Source organism: Numida meleagris, chromosome 3, assembly GCF_002078875.1.
Source record: "Numida meleagris isolate 19003 breed g44 Domestic line chromosome 3, NumMel1.0, whole genome shotgun sequence".
In the NCBI taxonomy this organism is placed as follows: domain Eukaryota; kingdom Metazoa; phylum Chordata; class Aves; order Galliformes; family Numididae; genus Numida; species Numida meleagris.
In genome coordinates this window covers 82,187,465-82,215,029 of record NC_034411.1, presented here as the reverse complement: position 1 = coordinate 82,215,029, position 27,565 = coordinate 82,187,465, and the positions used below count along the sequence as shown (strand labels likewise).

At 34.2% G+C, this 27,565-nt stretch overlaps 1 protein-coding gene across 24 annotated transcripts in view; it reads left to right on the top strand.

Moving 5' to 3' along the window:
- The window catches only part of RIMS1 (regulating synaptic membrane exocytosis 1), a 363,013-nt gene that overhangs the window by 254,204 nt on the left and 81,244 nt on the right, over positions 1-27,565 (top strand). For 12 of the 24 annotated variants that reach the window (XM_021393096.1, XM_021393085.1, XM_021393088.1 and 9 more), the window contains 8 exons: positions 1,008-1,085; positions 1,422-1,535; positions 1,993-2,082; positions 7,143-7,226; positions 11,171-11,248; positions 13,347-13,418; positions 19,711-19,823; positions 25,330-25,359. In XM_021393096.1, coding sequence (XP_021248771.1) covers positions 1,008-1,085; positions 1,422-1,535; positions 1,993-2,082; positions 7,143-7,226; positions 11,171-11,248; positions 13,347-13,418; positions 19,711-19,823; positions 25,330-25,359 — 659 coding nt within the window. Of the gene's footprint in view, positions 1-1,007; positions 1,086-1,421; positions 1,536-1,992; positions 2,083-7,142; positions 7,227-11,170; positions 11,249-13,346; positions 13,419-19,710; positions 19,824-25,329; positions 25,360-27,565 lie in introns of those variants that run through there. The other 12 variants (XM_021393100.1, XM_021393086.1, XM_021393102.1 and 9 more) reach the window with 9 other exon arrangements.

The following is a 27,565-nucleotide window of genomic DNA, read 5'->3' as shown; positions in this document are numbered from 1 at the left end:
AATAGATTGACCTTTAAATGTAACTCTGAGGCCTATACTGTTCTTGGCTATATACTGTGAGAAATCCTTTCCAGAAAAAAAATGATTTGCAAACTGGTTGTCATCTGTCCTCCTTTCTCATTCATGGTGTCCTGACATTTATTCAGGTTAAGAACAGCATTAGAAGGCATTAGTTCTGTTTACTATGCAGCTTGCTCAGTAATGATTTAATTGTTGAAATAGCTTCAGCTTAACACAAGAAAGAGGTTTTAAGGGTTGCATGTTAGATGAAAGAAATGTTATTATGAGATGGTCCAAGTTACAAAGTCAAGGTTTATCATAGAATCATGGAGTCACCAAGGTGGAAGAGACCTACAAGATCATCCAGTCCAACCATCCATCTATCACTAATAGTTCTTACTAAACCATGTCCCTCAACACAACATCTAAACATTCCTTAATTCACTTATGATTATTAAGAATATTTAATTAGATTTTGAAGCTGATATACCTCTTCCAAAAAACTTCAACATTCATAAACGCCACATGCAACTACTTTTACAACTGTCTTTGTGGTACTACATATCACTGTTTTAGCAAGCTTTTCATGCTTAGCTTTGGAAGCATATTTCAGTTAAAGTCTCTGCAGATCTAAATAAGGCATTATTAAGACAAATAAATAGCAACCTAATCCTTTACAAGTGCTTGTATATTTTAATTAAAAATCTCAGTAGCAGGAATTTAGATTACTTTCATTACAAGAACAATGTCTGAGCTGTACTAGTATTGTCATGAATTCATGGGCTGTACTAACAAGAGAGTAAATTAAAAAAAATTGTCCCCCAGATAGCTATCACAGCAGGTGAATTGAGAAGAACATATATTAAGAGATCTACTCATGCAGATATTAAATATAGTAGAATATTATGCATTTATTTTAAGTTCTGGTCAATCTTGCTTTACTTTCACCCGTCTTTTTATTTCTGGCATGTTTTTGTGTTGTTCTGTTTTCTTTTTTCACTTCCAAGAAGTTCCGTTAGGCACTATAAAACATTACCACCCAAGATGCCTTTACTAGAAAATGGTATTCATTGGAACCTATACAGGTAAGAAGTATTTAGAGTCGCCTTTAAGTAGTTAATGACTCCTTAGAGATGAAATACTCTTCCCATATTTATATATATTTTTAAAAAAATGAACACAACAGTGTTTCATATGCTTTTGATAAATGTGAGTTAAAGGACTTATTCCTAAAATAACTTCATACACTCTAAATTACCCCTACATATAAAAGACAAACACTTTATGTTAAGTACACTTTTCTTCACTGTTAACATTGTATGTTGCACGCTTTGTCTTTATTGCATTCTTTTGTTTGTGTGTGATTTTGCTTATATGTCAAATTTATTTTTATTTTGTTTAAATAATTTTAATTTACAAAGCTCAACTCTTCCTGCATGTTCTAAGACCAAAACAGTGGTTAGACAGGATATTTCTCTCCTTCGTGATTGCCTTAATTCACGAATTCCGAAATTTGGAGATGATCTACTGGTTAGGTAAGAAACTAAGGGTTAATCCCCTCTCCTGTTTGTATCCAAGATGGATTTAGAGAATTAATGAGCTTCATTGTAAAGTGATTTCACATCATATATAGTGTATCACATCCTTTTATGTTGGCTTAAGATTTACTGCTATTAATAAGGATTTAGATTTATTGTTTGATATTTCTTATTCCACTCTTTTACAAGTGGATATTCTGTCTCCCTCCGTTTTAAACATTTCAACAGTCTTAGCAAGAATATTTTAGCAGTCTTTTATTTGATTTTATTTTCTAAACAAAACTTGGCTCTGTCATCCAGCCAGCTCTTTTATGTTTTCCTTAATTAAATCATTGTGATCTTACATTTTCTGTAAAGAGAGCATTATTTTATGAGTTAATATCTAACATTGTATTCCTTTCTTTGTTTTCTTTTTCTTTCTCTTCTACCATTGGATGCAATGCACTGGCACTAGTGAACTACAGCCCTCCCTTGACAGGGCTAGGAGTGCTAGTACCAACTGCTTGAGACCAGATTCTAGTTTGCATTCACCAGAACGAGAAAGGTATAAAATAAAAACTTATAAATTTCTTGTCATCTGTGCTGGTGGTCTTTATACGTTTTGTTTTTCTTTATATGAGTACTCTACATTCCTGTACATTCATGTCTGCTTTGGTATTTGTAGACATTTCTGCTCCTATATTCATGTATGTCATGTAAATTGTGTCTTGAGTTTATAACTGCTTCTGGCTTCTTTCCTTGTTTCAGTTCGAGCTGATGTCATTGTTTGCAAAAGTCCTCAGTATGCTGATAATAGCATTACAGTGTTGAACATTTTGACAAGTATCACTTGATTGTTAATCTTCATCATCATTTGCTAAAAAGTATTATGTTTATTTCTTGCCTGCTCTGTGTACTGCTAATGAGGCAGTGACATTATTTATAAATTATACAACAAAACTCTCATATTTTAGTCCAGAACTGTAGTTTGTGCAGCCACAAATTATCTTTAAGACACCCAGCCAAACCTCATTGCTTCTTTAATATGTTGCTTCAGCTTTTGCAGTGACAAGCCAAGTCACTGCATTAAGATTTTTTCACTCTGTGACTGTAATATTAAGGCTCACATAGGGCTTAAAAAGCCATGTTTGCAGTTAACATGAAAGACTGTTCTGTCACTTAAATTGTGCAGGTATTTTATGGACACTTTCTGAACCTTTAATAATAGAATAAATTGGTTCAAAATCCTAGATGAACTAAATATTATTGATGCGTTTGACAGATGGGATTGTTCCACAAAGGAATTTTTGAGCACCTTCTGGTTTCAGTTGATATTTACACGATTTTAGGGTGAGATTTTAGTTTCGCTTAAGGCTATGGTAAACTCCCAACTACTATGACACAATTACATCAGTTCAGTGCTAACTAGTATGGCAGTTAATATCAAGCTGCTTTCTCAGTGAATCCACAATACAGTTAGGAGCGCTGTTACATCACTTTATTATTTTGGGAGAGGACCTGTGAAGAAAGGCAGTAAGAACTTAATGTTTTTCTTTCAGAAAAGTTTTCTCTTGTTTTTTCATGCATGGGGAATTTTCCTTTCCCTCCTCCCCAACCTCCTACTGCTCCTTTATTGCAACTTTGCTGTTCTCAAGCTGTGCTCTTGTTGCACAGAATTGACTCATGCCCTGCTGGAATGTTTCAAGTAGATCTACACTAGTTCACTCTTTTTTTAAGATAAAGCACAAACTACCATAACAATATATGCCTAGTCATCAAAAAAAAAAAGAAAAAAAGAAATAAGGCCATCCCCCCTAAAACACAGGATACCACACTAGACTTTTTAAAAAAAGTATAGTAGCATCATATTACTGTGTGTATAGATATATACAACTGTATTACTGTGTAAGCTCTTATTTAATGCAATAATGTATGGATATAGGTAGTGTACATTTTGTAGTTTCATTTCAAGATGCCAGCCATCAAGCTGAATATTTAATGAACGGTAGCTGGCAACAATAAAATATCTAGTTAAAATACTGTCCTCAAAACTGTGTCTGTCACTGACATTAATTGTCTATTGTGTCCTTTGATTCATCTCCAGCAACATCTGTCCATAAGACACAGAATAGAATCTGCAGCTTTTACCATGTGCTACTCATAAAATTTTTTTTTGTTTAATTTCTTGTAATGGCCTCTACTGCCATTAGTTTTTTGCCAGTTTGTCTCTGGGCCAGATCCACAAAATTTGTCCAGACTTTTATGTGTTTGCTTTAGAAGTCCCTGAGGTTGACTAAAAATTTGCTTTTGGCATGGCATCCTTTATGGGGGGTGCAGATAAGTTTTTTTTTTTTTTTTTAATGAAATTCAGATGAATATTTCCATGATGGTTTTGTTGCAAATACTATGTGTGGCCTTGTCAGAGTATTGTTGTCAGGATTTTTTTTTTCTTTAGACATAGATAATTTTTCCTAATGCAGCCCAATTTTTGCAGGAACATGCTATATTTAGCATCTAAAAAATCACCAATTTAATCTTAAACTTGTGAGATAAACTGATTTTAGGAGATTTCATACTCCACTGATGAACATATCCACTTACACTTTAGTATGAGGTTACTTGTCAGTTACATGTAATGATAGAGGAGTCCTTAGTTTGAAGAACAAATAATTAAGTTCAAGGAATGTAGAAAGTGTTTTTGTCTGCGCTGAGCAAGACAAGAGTAAGGCACTAAAATTACAGTATGGTAGGCTCATCTATCTTGCAGGACCATAACCCTGGGAAATGTTAGAACAGTTCACAACATTAGGAAAAATCTTTTTGAAAGCAAGTGTAATAAAACACTCCAATAGACAATATAGAAAAGCTTTTCTAGGCTTTGTTTCTGGATATTCTCTGATAAGAGATGGGACAACTGTCTGTCAGTTGTAGCTGATCCTGCTTGTAGCAAAGAGAAACACAAGGGTTTTGTGAAGTCCAATTTGTAAAGCACAATGTTTTTTTTTTTATCATTATATACGTAGGAACTATGTTGAAGGCACTTCTAGTAGTGTTTGTGGTGTTTTGTTTTTTTTAATTCATAGAATGGATTTGTAGATTCTATTTTAAAATTTAGTCTTTTTATCCTCAAAATATAAAGATAAATGGAGCATTATATCTTCTCCAGGAAAAACTAGGAAAAAAATCCTAGGTTTTTTGGTCAAAATAGTTATCTTGTTAAGGTCTATGGTTATCGACAAGACATATATTAGTTTATAATTTAGTAATTATACCTTCCAAACCCATAAAAGCAGTTTTTTCTGCTACTACTTTAGTAAGATTTTTCATTGTCTTCACCATGTCTCAAAATTTCTGCTTCTGTTTATCATGTCCCAAAACAGAGATATTCGTGTGCTATCACCAGCCTCAAATCAAGAAAGCACATAGGCATGGGATTTACATGTCCTGAATCAATTTGCCTGTGCTTTCTGATCATTATAGCCTCTTCCCCAGATGATCTAGTGATATTTAAGATTGTAGGCAGTGTTAGTTACATATTAATATCAAGTGTGGCTTATTGATTGTCTAAATTTCTTCCGTTCCAAGCAATTATTGTGTGTAACAGCAGGTAGCACAGAATTAGTTGTACATATTGATAACACTTGTATGCTTTGGTCTTCAGAGGTTTAGGTAGTGGAATTCTGAGCAAGTAAAACTAAGTAGTACAGCAAAGTAATGAGTTCACGTAGAACAGAGTCTGCCTATTTGTAGAAGCAGTACAGCTCTGCTGGTCTTGATCCGAGGTGAAGTAGGAATTGAAACATTTTGAAGAACCCCAGTGTTTTTAATGTCAGCTGGTCACTACCACTCAAACAAGATACAAAGGTAAACTTGTAAGTAGGTAACAGAAAAGTTGGAGCATCTTTTGATCCGTTTAAGACTTGATCTGATTTCACTGTAATTTTTCTATTTTTTTATTTTAGTAAATCTGAAGCATTCGGTGTTCATATTGCATGCCTTTAACAGTGATGCTGAATGTCGCTATTTATATTTAAAAATATATAAAATAACTGCTTGTATTAGGTATGCATTGTGTTTTCAGTTATTTTCAAACATGTAAAGGAATAGGTTATTGCATGTTTGTCTGCATTTTACTGTGTCTCATGGTCATTAAAATTCAGAGAAAGAGCATGTTCTCAAAGTTCATACTGCATGACTTAGTTAATTTTATCAAACACTATTTGCTACTTACAGTGGATATCAGCATATTAAGGGCTTTGAGTGCACTGATGCATTAACATTTTCTTTGACTCCTGCTTTGGAGAGAAAAAGAAACTAACTGCTAACAACCTGTTTCCTCTTGAGAATTCCAGCAAATCTACCTATATGTTGAAGTGATGCTAATCTCCTTGAACCTTTGTTATTTGCATGTTGCACAAATCAAACCCTTTTCCTTATTACAGGGACTGGAAGGATGCCTCAGAAAGTGACAATTACACAACTGTGCAGCATTTATTTAAACATTCTGCTGCTTTTGTAAATTAATCAGTAAACTTTGATTTTCTGAATTGTTACACGTACACTCCTTGGTGATGTTATGTGGTTCTAAAACAAAAGCAATGTCAGTCTATAGTATACTGTATGTTACAGTAAACTAAATGAAATTTTTAACAAAAGAAGTTACATAAGACACTAGCATTCATAATACAGATCGTTAGCTTTATTAAATTAACACAGTAAATTAGTATTAGCACTATTACTTTGAAGTTACCTAAATAAGAAATGTATCTGTATAAAGCTGTTATTTTCATCTTTTAACTTTTCTGGTTCTGCAGCAGAACTTTAGTAAGAAGTAAGCCATGCTGCCACACTGTCACAGAAACAAGAGCTCTGGTTTATTTATTATTACTCTGCTGTGAGAGTCCTTGACATGTCAAAAATCTCTGCTGCTGCTAAGAAAAAGTCAAAGGGAACAGAATATGAAGAAACAAATATTTGTGACAATCATGGTCACACTAGTCTTGTGATAGTTCACTCAAAAGTATAGCTGTTAAAATGTACTGAGCTTCTTATTAGTAGGCATGTGGTACACCCATTACAGTCAAAGCAAGAGATCTTCATTGGCAGATGAATGGAGCGGAAGATGACTTTCTCACTGTGTTGCAGAAAAGGGTCACTTTATGCCTTAGGATTTTTCTTATAATTCATACTCTTATGTATTTACCAAGGATGAATTTTTCCGTGCAAAGAGTAAGGAGAGATTAACTTAACAATATGCCATCCAGTGGTCAATAGAAAATAATATCATAAGCTCTTCTGAAAACTCTTCTATTTTTGAATTACAACTTTCTATGGGAATGGCTGGCTTTCAAATAGTCTAGCTTTGGAGAATATTTAAAAATGTATGGTAGACGTGTGAAAGATCTAAATTAATGTGATTAAGTTCTGATTTTTTGGGAACACAGTTTCATCTCAAATAATTCTGCAATGAGCAGCCATAATAATATACCCGGAAATTAGAAAAAAATATTGTGATGCTCTTCCATTACTTTGTGGGGTAATTTTCCAGTCCCGAATCCCATATATTTAATTTTATCACAGACTAAATATCCTGTTTTTTTCCTGTTTTGTTGAACGGGCAAACAGGGGTAGATGGTCCCCCTCCCTAGAGAGGAGACGACCTACTAGTCCCAGGATTCATATCCAGCATGCATCTCCGGAGGATGACAGGTACTAGGCAACTCCTCCCAGCTGAAAGGTGGCTTACTGCATCTTGCACTCTTAGAGGAGTAATCTGAAATTTGAAAGTATGCATGTATGTAGAGACAGACCTTTAAACTCCAGAAGCCCAAAATAGAATAGCAGCTTTAGATATCATCTCTGCATTTTATCAAACTGTTATAAAGCACCTAGAATTAATGCCTTTACAAATTTTCTGTTTGCCCGAACAGTTCCAAGCCATTTAATCAGATGTGTAATAAAACGGAACATCATCTGTTAATGTTCTTCAGTCTGTTTTTACCTGCTTTTGTAAATGGTGGTGGTGTTTTGGCTGTGGTGCTTTATAATATGATAAATACCTATTGGAGAGCCTGTTTTTGTTTAGGTGTTTAATTTTATTGTCCCTTGTTTTTTCTTTTTCTTTTTTTTTTTTGAACAAACTGTTCCTAATTTTAACAACAACAACAACAACAACAACAACAAAACATGATATGTTGTAAATCTTGGTAACACTTGCAGATTGATGTATGTAGAAATTGGCAGTGCTCTTAAATTCTGTCCTAAGTTAGGATGTTCATCATGGAGGAGGTTTTCCTAAGAAGGTAGGTTTTGTTAAAGCCACCATTGCTTCAAATCCATTTTTTACACTGACTACCAACTATAATTGATAGAAGCACTGTTTTTTTTTCTGATCATGAACTTTCTACTCAGGTCAGTTTTGGTGTTTCATTGCTATGGCAGTAGTATTTTTTTTTAATCTTTTTTTTTAATTGATAAATCTATACTGTGTTTTAAGCAGGCATTATAATTTCTACTGACATTGAAATTCAAATTTTTTGTTATAGTAAATAACAGAATACAGATGTAAGTAATCCATACTTGCGTATGCTCTTACAAATCTGCTCTTACAGCTGTAAGACAGGTTGATGGATGAAACTTTTTCAGTTACTTTGAATGCCAGTGGTTCCTTCTATTCAAGAATACCTCCACTACTTACCTTTGTACTGTAATTTCTCTTGTTTGCTTGATACTGGGTGTATTCCATTAATACAAACTGGAAAGGGTGTGAAACCTGTAACTGTGTTTGGATAACATTTCTTTTTTTTACTAGAGTAAGACTGCATTATAAATTATAGAACTTAACTTGTGAAACGTTATTTCAAAATTGGCCATTCAGATACAGCATTTCTTGGTGTTTTACCAGCATTGACTCTGAGCCCTTTGGTGAGACAGATATTAGCCATTTGCAAATGTACTTTGTATATTTTAGACATTTTAAAAGTAATTTTTCTTCCCATTTTTTAAGCAGTGGATCAGAATTGATGATAAAATCTTCTTGTAATTGAAGTGATTAGAATTAAAGTTTATATCAATGAAAATGAGTTCTCATCTGGATGCTGGCGTTCTTAATGCAGAATTAAAGCCTTCTGATATCAGCCAAATTTTTCTGAATGTATCAGAGACTGAAATTATCTAATACCTTCTATTAAATATATTGCAAAATATAGAATCCTTAAATTAGAGAAACAGCTATCGCATGTCTTAGTGCAATCAGAGCCCACCCAGCATGTAGAATATCAGAGTAGAAAGCTTTATCTTTGTAGAAATTTTCTGTCCTTTGAATTTAGGTTCATTCTGATTATTTTCTCACCTTTATTTGTCATTGGCCAAGATCATCCGGTTCTGACAATTTTGGGTTTTAAGGTGTGTTTTTATTAAATTGACAGCTGATGCTGTGGATGTAGGATGATGAGTATCTGATGGATCAACAGGGATAACTCACAATTGCTTATCACCACTTTCAGATCACAGTTTCACAGATTAATTGACTTTGACAGATGTCATCTTACACTTCATCTGAGTACATTCCAGAATTATCTTACAAATCGCCCTGATTTGCATATAGGATACAGTTAAGATCTATTCCTGAGCATATTTCTGAAACATAGGACTTACACATGATTTCTAATTTTGATCATTCAAATTCAGTGTCTGCAGCATGATATTTATTGATAATTATTCATAATATATATTTTTAGTAAAAGTCTTGGGAAGATTATTGTTATTCTGGAAATCACTTTCCATATTGGGAAAAATGACTCCTTGATAAACCTTGAAAAGATGAAGATGGATTATACTTTATTTCAGTGTTAAGAATTAACAAGTGTTTGGTTAGTATCATGTTTTTCTTGACATTTTAAAGAATAACTTCCGGGTTGAATTTGGCACCTTTATTTCTGGGAGGTTTTTTTTTTAGTATTAGAAATTGGAATTAGTCTCTCTACAGTGAAAGACTATCTGGTAACTGGAGAACTGTGAAACTGTGAAATCATAAGTAGAACTAGAAACAAAGAGAATGGAAAGTGAGCACTTAGTGATAGGTGAGCATTTTATTTAGATTGTTCTTTTTGAGATGTCTTGGTATTAATTCAGCATGTAACCAAGACTAGATAAAATAAACCTTTTAAAAAATATTTATTGGATAATGTCAGTTCATGGTAAATTGCTTTTGCTGGTCATGCATGTGTAAAGTTCTTGTCTAATTGCCATCTTGAAGCAGCTGCTGAGCATGGTGGTGCTTCTAGTACAGCCATGAGGAGAACTATGTGTACTGTATACTGCCAATGGCAGGCTAATTTGGCTGGAATGATTCTTTCCCATCCTTTCAGCAACACTGTGCAACTTAAATCAGGGGGCCAGTTTTGAAAGACATGAACTGAAGTGCTAGGAATGAGTGAGGAGCTGCCAGGTCTTCAGAGTAGTGACTTCCCTGTTCACATAATGTGTAGATTCAGCCTTACAGAAATCTCAGGAAAAATGAGGAAGTATTGAATGTCACATTCTTGATGTCTTAAGACCCTTCTTAAAAATAGAAATGATATTTTATCACTTTAGCAATAGCAATTTTTAGTTTTGATAGTAATATTCTTGGATTTATCTCTGTAGATTTTATTATACTTAAGAGCAATAAATGTATTGAAGCACATGTGTCTTGTACATGAACTGTGAATAGCTTGTCTATACTTAAAATAATATATATTATGCTTGTCTGTATACGTAATAATGACTTCCAGATTTGGTATGAAATTTATTACATTTAGGACTTTAAGAGAAATTTTAGCATTTGCTCACTATAGTGAAAGTATGAATGCAGATTTAATATGTACTATAGATTATTAATATAATGCAAATTTTGTTGTTAACTTACTAAGATTGATATTTGAAAAAAAATCTTACATTGATACATCTTATTGAGAAAAAGAAAATAATTTGCGTGATATATTCCATTACAAGCTAACAGTAAACCAAGAAGCTAATAATATCTGTCCCAAACTGAAAGCTATGGACAAATCCTGATGTTCTTAAATTATTTCAACAGAAATGAAACTAGTATAGAAATTACATGATTTGAATTTTATTTTAAATTGCTAAGTTATTCTGCCTTTACTGTTGAACTGTTACTGTTAATTATTACTGTAGCAGAACAGTTGGCAATAAAATATTAAAATGTATGAAATTTGCTTGCATTTTCAGGAAAATTGGAAAATTTCTCAATATAATGGTAGAATATAATTTTTTCTTAAGGGAAAGATGTTGTATGTAAGATTATACATTAGTCTGATGAACCACACTGTCAGTGACAGCTGTTAAGCTACAGTGCTGCTGTCCATTGTGTAGAGCATGAAGACTTTGTTTAAAATTTATGGTGGCTTTCGTCGCTTTTGCATCTTAGTTTCTTAATATCATGTCTCAACATTTTAATATTCTTTTAAAGTGTATGGACTAAGTCAACAGAAGGGGAAGTGAGAAATAAGGCTTACACAGCAGATAGCACCTTAATGCTTCTGGTTTATATATGTGATTGCATGTCTTCACCTTCACTGCATGTGACCATCTCTCTGTTTCTGCTCATTCCGTACAAATTTACATCCATGTTTCCAAATTTTGTGAAGAACAAGGACGCTGGAGTCTTGCATTCCAAAACAGGACAGTGTAGACCACCTAAGTGCTAAACCTGGAGCAGCACAGAGGTATCCTTATTTACTCAAATCATAGTTCCAAGTAAATGAGGTATTGGTTATAGTTACACGCTATGAGTATCTTTATATGCTCTGCATAAAACTTTTAAATAGTTTTTTCTTTCTTTTTAGGTATGTGTGTATTGTTCATAGATAATATTTAATTCCCTATAAAGTACATTGAAGAGGTAAATTCCAATATAGCATAGACATCTTTTTAATCCCATGTGCACTCTGTGCATTTTCTATGGGCATGGAATTACACCTGTCTGTGTAGGACTACGAGTGCTGTAGTGTGCTGTTGAGCTGTTCAGAATGCACACAACATCATCTCAGCAAGAGCAAAGAAACAGAGAAAATTGTGATCTTAACCATATTTTTAACGCCTGCTGTTCACAGTAACAGCACAGAGAGCAGAGAAATAAGTCTGTTCAGTTCACAGACACTGTATATTACATTTTCTACACTTGGCTTTTTTGTATGACAAAGAGTAGTTTCTATGTACTCCTTTTCTCCATTGTACTTAATGCCACAGTCTCAATGAGTGACATAAAAGAGTAAGGGGAAAATAAACCCCCTAATAAACCAAACAGAGAGTAAAAAGGGTGACATCATTTAGGAGATCATGCTGCATTCTGTGGATCTAACCATAAATTCAGATACTTTGGTCACCTTAGGTTTTAATTAAAGTGTATGTGTTTCATATGTGTTTCCTTGTGTATCTACCTTGTGTTTGCCCTGATAAAAGCATAAATAATTAAGGGAAATATATTCCAGAAATTAAATCTGGAGATATCAGTTTATGGATAAAGGAGATCTAAATTTTTATTCCAAGAGATTATTTTTCGTAAGAAACATTATTTTGAAAACTGGAAGGCATCAGATATTCATACATACCTCTGCTCATTAAAAAAAATCACAAATGTGTAAGAATAAAACATGCACTGTATATATTTCTGCATTTTCTCCTTTTTTGTGACTCATACTGTGTCACAATTTAATCCTGATCAAATATTGCAGTGAAAATACACTGTGATTATATTATTTGAATATAAGTAGATGCTAGAACTGTTGGGGAATCTTCCAGTTCAGTCACTGGATTACTCTTTGTGTAACCACTGAGGTTTAAGACAAAATCTTTATTCATTACTATTATTTTTATCTATTTTTTTTTTACCCATAGTAATTCTTTTATACCTTAGTATAGAAGTAGATTATATCACTGGAAGTTTCTTACATATTTCTTCATCATCTTTCCTGTGTGATGTGCAAATAAGGTTTGGTACTTTACATTATCTAACAATGAATAATCATCACTCCCATTCTTTGTCCACTTCTGAAATATCATATGCACTTTTTCTACCTAAAAACCAAGTGTTGATGATTATGAGAGGTTTAAAATTATAAATCCTACTTTTAAGTGTTCTCATTATTCTGGGTAATAATAGAAATTTTGTAACATGAGACTTGCTGAGATTTTCTTCATCTAAATAAGGGAATGAAATAAACTTCTAATTTATTTCCATTGATTAGAAAAAGAATAGAATTGTTTTAAACTGTTTCTCAAAATCTATCAACAATTTTTAATAGAATGAAATCTTTGAAAAGCCAAGTTTTTATCAATACAGTAACAGCGTTATTTGAATCTGATATGATGCAGTATTTGTTTTGGTTTTGAAATACAGATTTAAAAGCAATTTTTTAAGTTTCCATCTGAATATTATTGGTCCTTTCTGCAACGTTTTTTCTTCCTACTGTCTGCTCTGCTTTTGTTACAGTGCTATCAGGAGAGCACTAAAAGACCTAGGAGAAGCATTGTATCTAATCAGACATGGGCTGTGAAATGGGAGGTAGTGGCCTGTGCAGGCAGGATTAATGTCTTCTTCCTGTTTTGGTACCTGTTAACCCTCACACCATCAGCCTCAGTCAAAGCTAATCAGGGCCATGTGTTTTGAACCCCAAGTTCACCAACCTGTTCATGAAGATAGCTGTCACTTTTCCATCTGTCAACCATTCCTGTTATTACCTTTACAATACATTAACTAATACATGATCTTCACAGTTTACTATTCTTCTGTGTTTATTTCTTTTCTGACATGTCATTCCACAGGCAGTCCAGAAAAGTGGAAAGATATAGCAGCCAGAAACAAACTAGGAAAGGCTCTGCAACTGAAACAGAAAGGTAGGATTGATGAGTAAACATCTCTTATGATCAAGCTGATTCCAGCGTTCATAATATACATCTAATACTACTTTTGAAGCAGAAAACGCATAACAATCCCATAAGCTATGTTGCCATTATTTATAGCATCCATATTATTGTAACTGCTTGTTGTGTTGCCAATACAATGAAATTTTTCTGGCAGAATGCATCATTGCAGTTTAACTGGGAGGTAAAGACTAGCAGTTGTATATTTAGTAAGCCAAAGTATGAGACCTGTTGCTGCTGTCTTGATCTCTGTAAGACAAAATTTGGAAATGCACAGCATTAGTATGGCATTAACCCTTTTTGATGTTTTACCAGAAATATTTTTCAAAATCTTGTCTATTTTAAAATAACTTTAATGATGATAAAAATACACGAGGAGACTAATAATTCAAGAGCTATCCGATCAAATGACGAAGAAAGAGCTACACTGAAATCACACACTTATATTCCAAGCTAGCAATTTCATGTTTTAATATAAAAATATTAAATTCTATATATAAATGTGTTGAAAAATTTGGCAAGCTGTCATTTATACATAAGTTAATATGAACACTGATACTTTACCTTCTGCTTCCATTGAATGTTCTTGTGCATGCATTATTATTTTAACTTTTAGCTTCTACATTATAGTAGCAAATGCTTATGTACTCAAATCTTAAGAAAAAGGGGAAGAAATAAGGGTAAATGTTTAGTCATTAGTATATCTGGTTAAGCCTTGGCTGAACTAAGAGCAGTGAGGAGGACTGAGATCCTGCGTTTTCCAGAAGATTTGTGTTATCTTGATGAGGAGAAGAGCTCATCTGTTTACATTGTGAGGATTAAAAAACTTCCATGAATAACACAGACACATTTTATTTTCAAAGAAAATATACATTATCTTGAAAAAAGTTCAGAGCTTTTATTTTATTTTACTGCTTCAAGGACTAGATTATTATTGTTTTGGTTTTGAGGGATTCTGCTGTCCCAGCAGCAGTTTATTTCAGTTGAGACCAGGCACATCACCAGAGTTACAGCTGATGTCCTTGCTGTCTTTTAAAACAGTGGCAGTTTTGCCTTTCAGATCATTACATCCATATTTTTCCGTTTTTTTTTTTTTTTTTTAACTTCTGAAAAATAAGGGGAGCTCCTGGGACCTGTGGTGGTCTCAGTTGCTGATAATCATGCAGACTGAATGGTTAAGGACCTTGGCAAGAGGCTGAGAAGGAAGAACAGATGGGAGAGGGATATGAAGTGAATGGGGTGGAAAATACAGAAATGTAAGCATTAAATAGAACACGGGAACATAAAGGATAGGGAAGGAAAATGAAATGTAAGGACAGTGTAAAGAGAGTGAGAGATAATGGCAGACAATAATAGGAAATCCCACAACATATGAGGTTGGAGGAATCAATGTATCTATCTGTATGTACATTTACATTTCAAACATGATATTTCAGCACGTGAGCTAAGTGCATCTTCCCTTTATAGATATCAAGATCACAAAACATATTCTTCACTAAATCCCATGGATTTTTTTTTTACTAATCTCATTGTATGACTGGTGTGAATTATAATCTTGAAACCGAATTTCAAATATTTCTGATGATAGGAACTCATTTGCAGGAACTGTTCTTAAGAGGTATTATGCTGAATACATTAACAGCGCATGACTCTACCTCTAAGTGTGTAGTTACATTTATGAAAATTGCTTTTTTGAGGCTTGAGCAGTGTGTTTTTCTGATTTAAATGACCACCCTAGGTCTGAAATTTTGAGGGTTTTTTTTTTTTTCCTGGATATTTCAAAGCTTCTTATAATTTTTATGCAAGATATAACATACATTTGAGGATATATTCAGGTATGTGGGAAAGAGCAAGCCTGGAGGCAATGGTGAAATGTGGCTACAATGTCTATATATACAGAATTTATATGGAATTTAATGAATTCATACTTCAGTCATTGCTGTGCTGAGATAAATTATTTTCCCATTTTGCATCGATTGTTTACAAGGTAATGAGTAACTTAGTGTAGTCATTACCAATGGATAAGTGGTGTTTGGTTTTTTTTGGTTTTGTTTTTAAAACAACCTGAAATAATTCTTCACAGGTGAATAGGAAAACTAAGAAAAAAAAAAACTGTTCTTTTTTTTCCTTAAGTGAAGCAAGTTTCCAAAAGTGCCGGTCACCATAGCTCCTTTTTTATTTTCCACTATAGAAAAGTAAGCTCTAGCAATCGTAGGAACAGTGAACACAGTGCAACACAGGAGTGTAGGGAAATGTGATTTATACTTCTTCCTTTTAATCCTTCACAGCGCATGGTGTAGATTTCTGTTTTCCATACAATGATTCATTATTATTAGATGTCAGATGCAAAGTTCTAAACAAATCTGAGTGCTATGGTTTAACATTACATCATATTGTTAATGCTGCACCAGTGTCAGAAGATTTTGATAATAACACAGGCAAGTAATTTTCTTGTCAAATGGCAAATATAACTCCATAGTAATTCCTCTACTATCCATTTCTATCTTGATCTAGCCTTTATTTTTCAATTTGCTGACCTTATCTACTAGTAGCTGAGGTGCTCACAGAGAATAAGATATCAACATGCTATCAACTTCCCTCTAAAACCCCTCAACATGCTCTGTAAGATTACATTCTTAAATACTGTGATATTTTAGGAAATCAGCATAAGAGGGGAAAAAAAATAAACCCTTTCCCCAACATTTACAGATGTTTTAACAGTCCCTTAATGATTCAGTGAGACAAGCCTGAAGATGGGACTCAGTAAACTTTTCTGAAGCAGCAAAACTCATTATCTGAAAATCGAAGATAATTTTATGCTTGTATGAATGGGACTACAGAAAAGTGGGTGAAAACAATTCATCACAGTTCTGAAGTGTATTCTTTCACCCCTAATTTCTTACTCCCCAAATACTAAATTTAAGGCTGCATATACATGATGATACAGTTGTTAACTGTACTTGCTATGAATTATGTAGGACCCTGTACCAAAGATGTGATGGATTGGTAGTGCACTCTTAGTTTTAGTTCTTCATATTTCCATGTGTTGCAACATGTGGTTTTGCAGTGATTTATTTATCTATTTATTTATATTATGTCACTGAAATATGAGTCTGAAGAGGAGAAAGCTTGATTTTTCCTTGTGGGAAGGCAGATGTGGAACCTGTAGAACGCCCCTGTGGTTCATGGCCAATTGAGTTATAGGCTTGCTATTTGTCATGTTACCTTCCTCTGGGAGAAGCAGTGGTAACAAGCAACAAGATACAGACATACATGTTTGCTGCAATGTCATTTATCATAAAGTGTCATTTCTCTCTCAAATTTCCCCTCCTTAATTCCTGTCCTCTCTGTACTTCTTAACTTCTCTCTCATTTTCTCAGTCACACACCAGCTTTTGTCTCCCATACTTGTTCTTCTTTGTCTCATTCTCGTAATTAGATATTGTAGACTTCTTCATTTCTGCGACTGATATTTCTTCTAGACCAACATGGATTACATTTACATTTGAGACTAATCAGACATTTTCAGAACTCAGCTCATCACCATCATCTTGAGCATCTTGTAGAATCAGGGAGTCGGTCCCTGTAAGAACATTACTGTTACTGCCAGAACAAATCAGGAGTTAAGAAAGTGCCAAGGTTTAAGTGAAAGATTTAGCAAAGGGAACAGAATCCTATTTTTGTAGCACTGTGGCAGGACTTCCATATAAACTGTCACTGATTGGTCCTGAAACCACGCCTTTATTCTTGGTAGGCATCTGCATAAATGTTATTTCAAATGCACTCTTTTTTTTTTTTTTTAGGCTAATTTGTAAGCATATGATAGCTTTACAAACTAGGCAGTCCCTTGGTTATTTTGATTGTAACTTCTGGGAAGGATGTGCTGTGTGTGTGTAGGGACAGTTCATAAATCTGGAGAAATTAGGAAATGAGAACCCACAAAGAAGAGATATCATGAGGTGGCTTTATGGAGATTTCTGAAATAACGGATACAATATTATCATTTACAAAAAGCTGCATTGCTGGAAAACACAGAACTAGTAAAAAGACGCAGTTAGAAATTTACCTTGTCACTCTCCAAACCTGAGATGTTTTAGGTTATCTAATATTTGCAAAGGACGTAATTATTAAATTACTAATAATGATGCTGCTAATTATGCTAACACAATTAATCATTTTTCTGCATATTTTAATAATGTTTTCATCAGAGTTCCTTCAGAACTGTATATTTGTGTTGGTTTCTGCTGCAGAAAGTTACTTAAAATAGATTCCTTGCTTCAGACTCCTAAGGGAATTATGTATTTGCGCAATTACCTATTGTCCTTCTTTAGGACACTAATTGGAATCCAGTTAATATTTTTGATAAAGACAGAAGGTATTCTTTGAAAACAGAAATGCATTATGTTAGAACTAGGTATTCATAGCCTGCTCTGTGCTAGTACTTTATCTCATACATGTTATTAGCTTGCATTTGCTGTTTGAGACGCAGCTAGGGTTTCAGCCAACGATCTACTGTATTCAGTGCTCAGCAATTCCACAAGTAGGGCGATATGTATCTGCAGCGGTGAGTGTTCCATAGTTTATTCTTTTGGAAATTGAATTATAATCTGAATTAATAACTTGGGTCTGAAAGGGCCATCCTGGCCCTGCAGCCAGGGTTTGTAATATTCTTTGGTGGAGGGGGGCATGGGAAGGTGTGGCTGGAGCTAACAACTGAACAGTTTCTTTTTGGCCCTGATGTTTTAGGGGTCTGCTACCATGTCTTTCTAGAAGGGGACTTCCAGCCCCACGAACGACTGAACAGCCAGTCATTAGGGGAAAGCATCACGCTCGCTCCAGGTCGAGTGAGCACTCTAGTGTCAGACCCTTATGCTCTGTACATCACCTTGCGCCCGGAGGCTCGGCGCCACCTTCTCCACTTCTGACAAGGTTGCTACTACATGTCCAGTACAGCTTTCGTGTTCTGCCTCCCAGGTGTCAGTGTGGTATTGTACTTTCCTGAGCATACATGGCGCGTTCACTCATCCTGGCACTGTAGATTATATCCTCTCTTCATGGTATTTACACTTCTCCCATATCCTTTATGCTGCCTCTCTTCACCATCTAGATGGTACTTCTTCCTGTTGATCTTGAATAGTTACGCAATGTACAAGTAAAAAATTGGCTGTGTTTTGTCCTTCCATTGTTGTGTTTTGTTCTGTGTCCATCTGGAAATTATTGAAGTACTTTGCTTGAACACTGTGCAGAAAATCACATCCTCTTCTCACTGCTCAATCTCACAGGCTTAAAAAAAGTCAGTTGATCTATGTAGTATGAAAGGTAAAAGTATTTTGAACTTGTACAAGTGTGTTACTTAAAACTGCATGTTATCTACTTGCACCCTTAGCACAGTAGATAAACAGTGCTTATCCTCAGTAGTTAGTGTGATATTACTGTAGTTGGCAAGGACACTTAATTAACAAACTGTCCCTCTCAGCAATCTCCTTCTTCTCATCTTTGCTTTACTTCCTTAAGCTTTTTCTCTAGTTATTACCAGTGGCCTTGCCTATTACTAATGTAAACTTACCAGCATTCCAAAAGCACCCACTATGTTAAAGGTGCTATATGTGTGTATAAGAAGTTGAGTAGCCAAAGTGCTCTGAAATAGTGGTAGCTAGAATTCAGCCGAAGTCAAGAGGATTCAAATATTTGCTTAGGTAAGAATACTGAAATTCCTATGCATTGTTCTGTTCACTTTCCAGTTTGTACTGTGAGGATGTGCACACACGCACACACCCAAGTTTAAAGGTATTTTTCCTTGTTTAAGTTGAGGGAAAAATAATCCATTATGCCATGACATTAGATGCTTGCTGTCTAGTTCTGTGGCCTTGTGCAATAGTGCATCAGCGCAAAGGGAACACAAAAGTCAATGAAATATAAAGGTGACATATTGTGCTGTCTTTGTACCAGTACAGGAGAACAATAATCATAAATGATTTTTAGAAAACTGCTTTTAGTTCAGTGTTTTTTTGACTAGTACTTTCTCAAAATGCCATAAACCAACAAGATAGAAAATTTTTCTCCTTAGTTGAAGGCAGTTAGAGAAGTTAAAGGTGAAGCCATAGGTTACTAGTTGTCCCATCCTGAGTACATGCATATGGCATACATCAAATACAAATTTTTTCAAACTCATCTTCTCTATTTGCAATTTAATTTGTGTTTAAAATTAAGAATATATAAATTCTCTTCCTTTGGGTTATTTTATTTTGTCTTCATTTCATCTGCAGAATACATCAACAAGGAAGTCCCACCCAGTCTCCTCCTGCAGACACATCCTTCAGCAGTCGCAGGGGAAGGCAGCTACCGCAAGTTCCAGTAAGAAGTGGCAGTATAGAGCAAGGTATCAAATAATGAGCTTATGATAGCTCTGACTCTTTGACTTCTTACTTTTCTTCACTTTACTTAAATTCTGCTTTCACAGCTACGTGTTAAAAGCTATAATTCTGCCAAATAGAAGAGAATGAAAGCATATTCGTAGTCTGGAAAGTCTAGCAGATTTTGAGTGGTGAATTATTACACATGTTAATTGCCTTGATTTTATAGTAGCCTTTTATATTTGTCTACTTTAAAATTTCTGTTAGAGTCATGGTAGTTTCCATAGACACATCTAGTTTGTATTCAGCCAAAGAAATCAGAAGCAAATATTGTGACATTTTGACAGCGCTATTCATTACTTATTTTGTGGTTTATATTAATTGTTGTGTATTTTTTTACATAGACTAATCATAAACAAAAATCACAATATGACAAATACCTTCTGGAGTGGGACAGGTTTAGTGATTAAAGAATTAAAACAATCAGTGCAAGAAATATGAAGGCACAGTTAATCAATTCTTACATTATTAAGAATAAATTGATCAGACAAAGAGTGTTGCATTTTTTTTTGAAAATGACAATGAGGACTTAGTGGCTGTAGAAGATGGTTTTTACAAATTAACATTAAATAGGTGTATATATTGCTGCTACCTTTTTTAGCAACATGTTACACACACAGCTTGAACTATTACAGTAAAATCAAATAGCCATAAAATTAGTTATAATTTCACAGTGGGTAATATGTATGCGTTCAGGTTTTCTTCTGAGTTTAAAAACCCGTTTTTCTCATTAACAACAAGCAACATCTCAAGGTTTTCTCCTGTGTGAAAATGAATGAAATGCTTCTGACGATTATGTGTTGTGCTTTAGTGAACCTTATTGTGCCTTACTGAAGATGGCAGATCTTTTTCTTAAATAGGTAACAGTGCTGACTGTGACCTTTTTCTGATGTTAGATTACTGTATTTTTTTGGTATGATGTACAGTAACTCACATTAACATACAAAATCAGCTTGCATTAATTTTATTAGTCTGAACTGTGATGACATAGTACGCCTTGAATTAACATAAATTAAAATGTATTCTTGTTTTATACATGTGTTTATTCTGAATGATTAGAATACTAATACAAATAGGATTTTTCATTTAGAAGTTTACATTTGAGACTTCTCATGGTGTTTCATAGTGATCTAAGGACTGTCTTGATTATGAACTAGTTTCAATCTACATTTACAATTTCTATTTCTACATATTAGTAAGTGAGAGCTTTTTAGGGAAATGTAATGAGAGATGCATTTCAAATTTCTTTTTTTCTCTCTTCTTCATCTGTAATTTTAGAACTCGGTACAATATATAATGACAATTCAGCTTTTAATTTATATTTGTTTTCCTGTGGATATTCATCTGTTATCTTTCAGCTGTTCTTGGTAACTAGTGTGTTGAGAATAAAATGCTGGTTAATGTTTTGTTAAAAATTTTGGAAATGAATGTGGAACATGTTGTGAAAATAAGTAGAGATGGGTTGTATGGGGTTATATGCAGAAGAGCAAAGAGTGAAGAGAAGGCAAAAGCTGCTGTTGGTTTTGAAAGCTGTCAATGCCATGAATATCTGTAACACAGTGCTGTTTCACTGAACTCCTGTTTATACTTGTGGTTTGTAAGCTTGCGTCATATGTAGAAAATAAACATATAGGTTATTTACTTTGTTGTTATATATCATACTGCCTATGTCAATATGACTGTATTGCTGCATGGAATTGAAGGCTGAAGAGATTTACTTCTTTACGTAGTATTTTGATTTTGTCTGATTAGCTTGTCCATTTGAAAGGAAGATTTTCTGATATTACCCATGTTTAACACATTGTTCAGACTGAGAATGTATTTACAGGGAAGTACTAGATTTACTATATTTTATAAAATATTTTTAAATGTTCTTGTCAGTATCATCTGAAATAAGTATATTAGTATGTATAAACTTTAACCTTCTCTAGGAAAGTAACTTCAGTGAGGCTATAAAAACTTAATATTTGCTATCATTTTCAGTATCAAATTTTGTTATCAGTTTCACCTCTTTAATTCCTGCCGCATGAGTATCAAAGTTTAATGGAGTGACTAGAAGTGATTTGACTCTAATTACAATTGAATCTAAATATATTTGTCCATGAAGGATTTTCATTAACTACCCTTAGAACTGAAATATGGCTTACTGATTTAAATTCATAGTCACCATGGGTACAGAAAATGTCATAATCCAGTGCAATCCATAAATGTTTTAAGAAATAATGTTTCAAAGTTCTTTGCATTTTATTTATTTAAAAAGAAAGCTACTTATTGGTGGTCAATGCTGATACCCTGCATATCAAGGAAATACAATATGATGTACTGTAAAGTATCATTTTTGTAGTAAAGCACTTTCTTATACTCTATACAAATTTTGTTATGTCAAAAGGGTTGAATATAGATCTTATCAATCTATGTCTGTTTTGCAAATCATAATAATTGTTATAGAAAGATTGAATTACTTTATATCAAGACTTTTTTTTTTTTGTATTGGCTGTTTACATATTCAGGAGGTATAGAGGAATCCAGTAGAGTGATTTTATTACTCTTTGAAACTCTCATTATGAAAAATATGAGAGTTAATGAGGAAGCAAGAGTAGCTGTGGTTTTCTTCTCAAGAAAATGTGATATTTTATCTCACAGTCTTCTGTCATAGATGATAATGTGCATGCTAGTAAGGCTTCTCCTAGGACTAACAGTGAATCTTAGACATTCCATTTTTTCATTATCAATTATTTATATAAATTATATATAAATAAATATAAATTTATCAATTTTAGAGCTAAAAAATAATGGCTATTTCTTTGTTTCTATCAAACGATGTTGTCTTAGTTACTGTTGTGGTTTGAGAATTATAAATGGCCAGCTTGTGACTTACTTCAGTAGGTTCCTGCCGGTAGATTTACTTCAAGAGATCTCCTAGAAGAAGGTCTTATAGGAAGACCAAAGTCATGTTCCCCATTCTGTTAAAGAAACAGTATACATACTACCAATCAGGAACAGGGAGAAAAAGTAGAAGAAAAAGTTCAGTCTAAGGATAATCTAATAACCTCAAAATAGCATAATTGCACACACAAAACCAAACCAGAACAACAATAAAAACCAAGCTCTTTGGTGATTGTTCTACAGGAGATAGCTACTTTGCCTAGATTGGATTAAACTAGAAAACACACTAGGTATTTTCACTTGGAAGAGTTCTACCTTAAATTTTTAGCCATGCCAGTACATACAGATGTTTTAAAGCAGTTACAGTTAAGACTGTAGGCTCCTGTGTTTGTTAGGCAACATGATTTTTATTTTAATCACTGTGATACTCAAGGAGGGCATGGCGATGTGTGTTTCTTTGCAACCCCATCAGCACTAATTCCCACACTGGGTTGTTGATGCAACTAAAGGTCTTGAGATACTTGCATACGAAAGTTAGTCTGGTTTAGGTATGTCTATTTGTGTTTTCTGAAAGTCACAATTTACTAGTCTTTACCTTAACTTGTGCTGCAAGTGAAGCATCATTCATTCTTTGCTTTAACTGACAATTTTATATAATGATCTAATAATACAAAGATACTTTGACTCAGTGACTAAAGCAATAAAATTCAAAGCTGTGATATAGACAATTCTGTGCTCTCCATATATTATCTTTTGCCAAGCTGCAAGAGGTTTGCATCGGTGTTTAGCAGCATCGTTTTTGAGTAGACCTGTGCAAATCACTTATGAAAGTTAAGAGGGGTGGGAATTCTGCATTGATGTTTTTGGCTGTTTGTACAACAAATTTGTTGTGTAGTTGCATGGCTTTTAAATGTTTCTTCTGTATAAAGTATATTTCTGTGATCTTTACTCAGTGCGTTTTATCACACAGCAGTTATCAAACCTCATAGTGATTTTCACTTGAATTGGGTGGGTTTCTATACTTTTGCGTAACGGTTAATCACTGACAAAGCCTGAAGCTCTCTGTGACTTTTCTGCACTCCTTTTTAGCAACGGTAGATAATACTAGGAAATCTAACAAGTGAAGAAGAAAAAACATGTACTATTGGTATCTATGAGTGTGATGATGGTTTGTAGTACAAAAATGAGCTAATTCGAGGAAAGCAGGTTGTTCTCCATTCTTCTGCTTCTATTTCACTCTTCACAGCCTGGTTTCGTTTTCCTTGCTTCAGCAGTGTGGTTTCATGTTTCAAAAGTCATGTGAAGGGAATAAGGATTGCAATAATCAGCAGCCTATTTACACATAAAGAGTACCTATAAACATAACTGAACTAGATTGTATTTATGTTTCCAATGGCACATATTTACAGCAGTAAGCCTTATGCAGTGATCATTAGAAAAATGAAACTGTGACCAGTATTAGGTTTTGCTGTATCTTGGTTCATGTCAGAAAAAGCTGCATAACCCTTGTATATGCAGGTTGAAGTGCATGTGTGCGTGTGTGCAGCTGTTTCATGAAGGAAAGTCACACTGAAATCTCTGTTGGTATTGAATGGGAATTGCTTTTATGAAGTTCATGTCTATAATTTATATGTAAATATATGTACAAATCGTCAGTGGTAGTCACAACATCCGGGAATGAAATGATTCAATGTCCAACATTCCTTTTAGCAAACAGGAATCATAATTTCATATGGCAAATTAGCATGTTGAGAAATAATGAATTAGAAGTATTTTTTATATTTAAGATCCTAAAAAAATATCTGGAGAAAACAGTTTCACGTGTATGTATTTGGTCAATGAAATGTCATTGCACTGAGAGTCTGGCTTGAGTGATGGTAAAAGATCAAATGCTTGCAGTTAAGACCCTGTCTTAGATCCATCAATGACTGGAAGAAGAAGTAATTTCAATTTTAGATTTTAGTCTTCTAGCATTGTCTGTTTTGTCTTCGTATTTCTGGTTTTATTTTGAAATTCTTAGGTGGCACTGCATATTCTGAGGCAGCTTGTGGAATCTTTACTCACATGGGAGAGTATTTTCTCTCAGCATTGCTAACTTTTGCAAATTAATTCAAGCCTCATAATCTTCAATGTTTTCCTTAAAGACCAATTTTCCATAGTCCAATGGTTATTGAGTATTACAGATTTCAGTTAACAGAAAATAAATTTGTAACAGTATTTCAGAAAAGGCATCAGAAACTAAAACAGGGCTATGTTGTTCATATGTCATAATGAAACTTAAAGCAAGTTCAGGATTTTATGTTGTTCATCAGTTTGGATATGAGAATACTGCTTTAGTGGAATATTTAAAGAGTCCACAATCTGAATCTCAGTAACTTCATTGTTCCTGTTAATTTTGAAGAAAATGTCACAGGCTTTATTATTTGTCATGGTTTATCATTTTAATTTTCTGCATTACTTCTGCATATGCCAGAGTACTGCCTACTGTACATGCCATTGTCACATGTAACACATTTCTTTATCTAACCTTAAATTTGCTGATTTCTTTTTCTGTTTCCATCATTCCGTGCATTTAATTCATTGAAGAACAAGAGAATTATTACTCTTCCACAAAAGGTAAATATGTATTTTTTTTTTACAAATGTTTGGCAACCGTTAATACTGGCTTTTCTGTTAATATATTCCATGTCAGTGTACAGTGTTTTCTTAATAGCATTTAACAGGTGAAAAGGATGTTTCTCAAATGTCTGTGTGCTATCTTTTATCCCTCTTTAGAATCTGAAAGTGGTTTATTTTGTGATTTCTAGTTTTCCAACAAAAATAATAGACTTACCAGGAGTAATAATGGTATTTTAAATGGCAAAATACCTGCTTGATTGATTTAAAGTTCATCCATAGATTTTTATCTGTCTGTTTTAGCTAATAACTTCCTGAGCTCTGCACAACTGCTGGTTCCATGATCGTAACAATGCAGCCACAGCTCTTGGCATCTATGAAGGATGTTTCCTACATCTGGGCTTAGGAACAGTTGAAGGTGCTAATAGTCAGAAACTATCCTTTGTATGCAGAGAGATTTTGAAGACAAGTTAGTTCAACCTGAGCTGTGTTTTATTTGCATGGCAAGCCCCTGACACTCAGAAGGCTGGGTGTGTTGTAGGGCAGGTTTCTGCAGGCAGGCAGACAATCCTCACAGGTGTGAGGATTTTCACCTCCTGTGAATTCCCCCTGGCATGTGCTGATATCAGTGAATTGGTGAGCAGAAGTAAAAGGTCTTCAAGGCTTTGCCATGAATTAACAAGTGCAGCCTATCACACCCCTGCCAAGATGTGTTGCTCAGAAATCCTATTTGTTACTGAAAGTGGGAGTTACCTCAAAGTCAGAATGAATCTTGGGGAGAAAAAAGAACAATTTAATCTCTTCAGTGTTAATAACAAAATGCTATGCTACATAAACATCAATACAACAATTTAACTTTTTCTGAATTTGAGTACTTCAGATATTGGGCAATTCTGGTTTAAGTACAGGTTTTGGTGGATTGTATCTACTACAATTTCTTTACTTTGTGAAAGGCTGGATCCCCCTGATGCGTTCATACTTGCTTAAGTAAAATACAGCAGCTACTCCACTAGCTACATGCTCCAACACCTGTGTCAATACCAGAGAGTATGTTTTTACAATAATATAAATAAAAAACAGCAACTAAACAAAGTGAAAAGAAATACTGTTTAAGTTAGGTATTAGCAACTGGAGATGATTTTGCAGTGTTAAATATGTACTGTGAAATGTCTTAAAGTACTAAAAATGGTTGATGTCATAAATTATATCTGTCACTTTTACTTTCTTCACTATTTATATTTCTCTCAAGCAGAACAATACAATTAATTGTGACAATTTGTTGTTTGTGACTCTTCAAGTTCACAAGCCTTGCTCTGTGATTTCGACTGCAATGGATGTTTTGTTGTTTGAAACAACTGGCTTTATGCAGAGAAACTAGAACATGCCTTAACAGGTTTGTGAAAGAATCTTATCCACAAGATTTGGATAGATTTGGCCCAAGTTTTGGGAATGTGTAGAAGGTGGTGGGGTACCTTAGCCACAGCGGTTCCTATGGCTCATGGAAGCTGAATGCAAATCAGAAAATTTAGCTGGGCAAAAGAGGTGCTGGGGAAGAGGAGTGGCAGCAGTTCTGGGGACTGTGCATAACCTGATGTTCAGCTGATTTACTTTAGTAGCCAACTATCACCTCTGACTTTCCCCAGTGCATTATAAGACATAAAAGTAAAGGAGAATAGATGGATGTAAGATGTGAATCGAGAGTTACAGGATGTTATATAGCAAGAGGCACAGCCATGAACAAAATAGTGTACTACACACATAAGTCCTTGCACACAACTTGAGAAAGCCATAGCACCTTCTAGTCAGGTAGAGGGACAAAAGCTGCTCCCTTGCTGTCTCTACACATAGCTCATATATACTTCTAAAAATCACTTATGGACAGAATAATGATAATTTCTGTATTCTGTATATCATTATTCTGATGAATAATGATAAGTTCTGTATCTTAACAAAAGATACAAAATTGAGTTTTCAGTGTTACAAACCTTATATTTCAAAACGCTCATCTGCTCATGATTTTAAAACTCACTGTTTTTTAAGTTTCCCAATTTAGCTTTCTGTGGATTTTTTAAGTCTTGAAATTCTTCTTAACACACATATTGCAAAATTCAGCCTGAAGTTTGAGAAAAAATTACTTAGAGAATCTGTATTATTTTTGAAATGTTTCATCCTCGTCCACTGCTGGTGTCAGCTCTCTGCTCTGAGC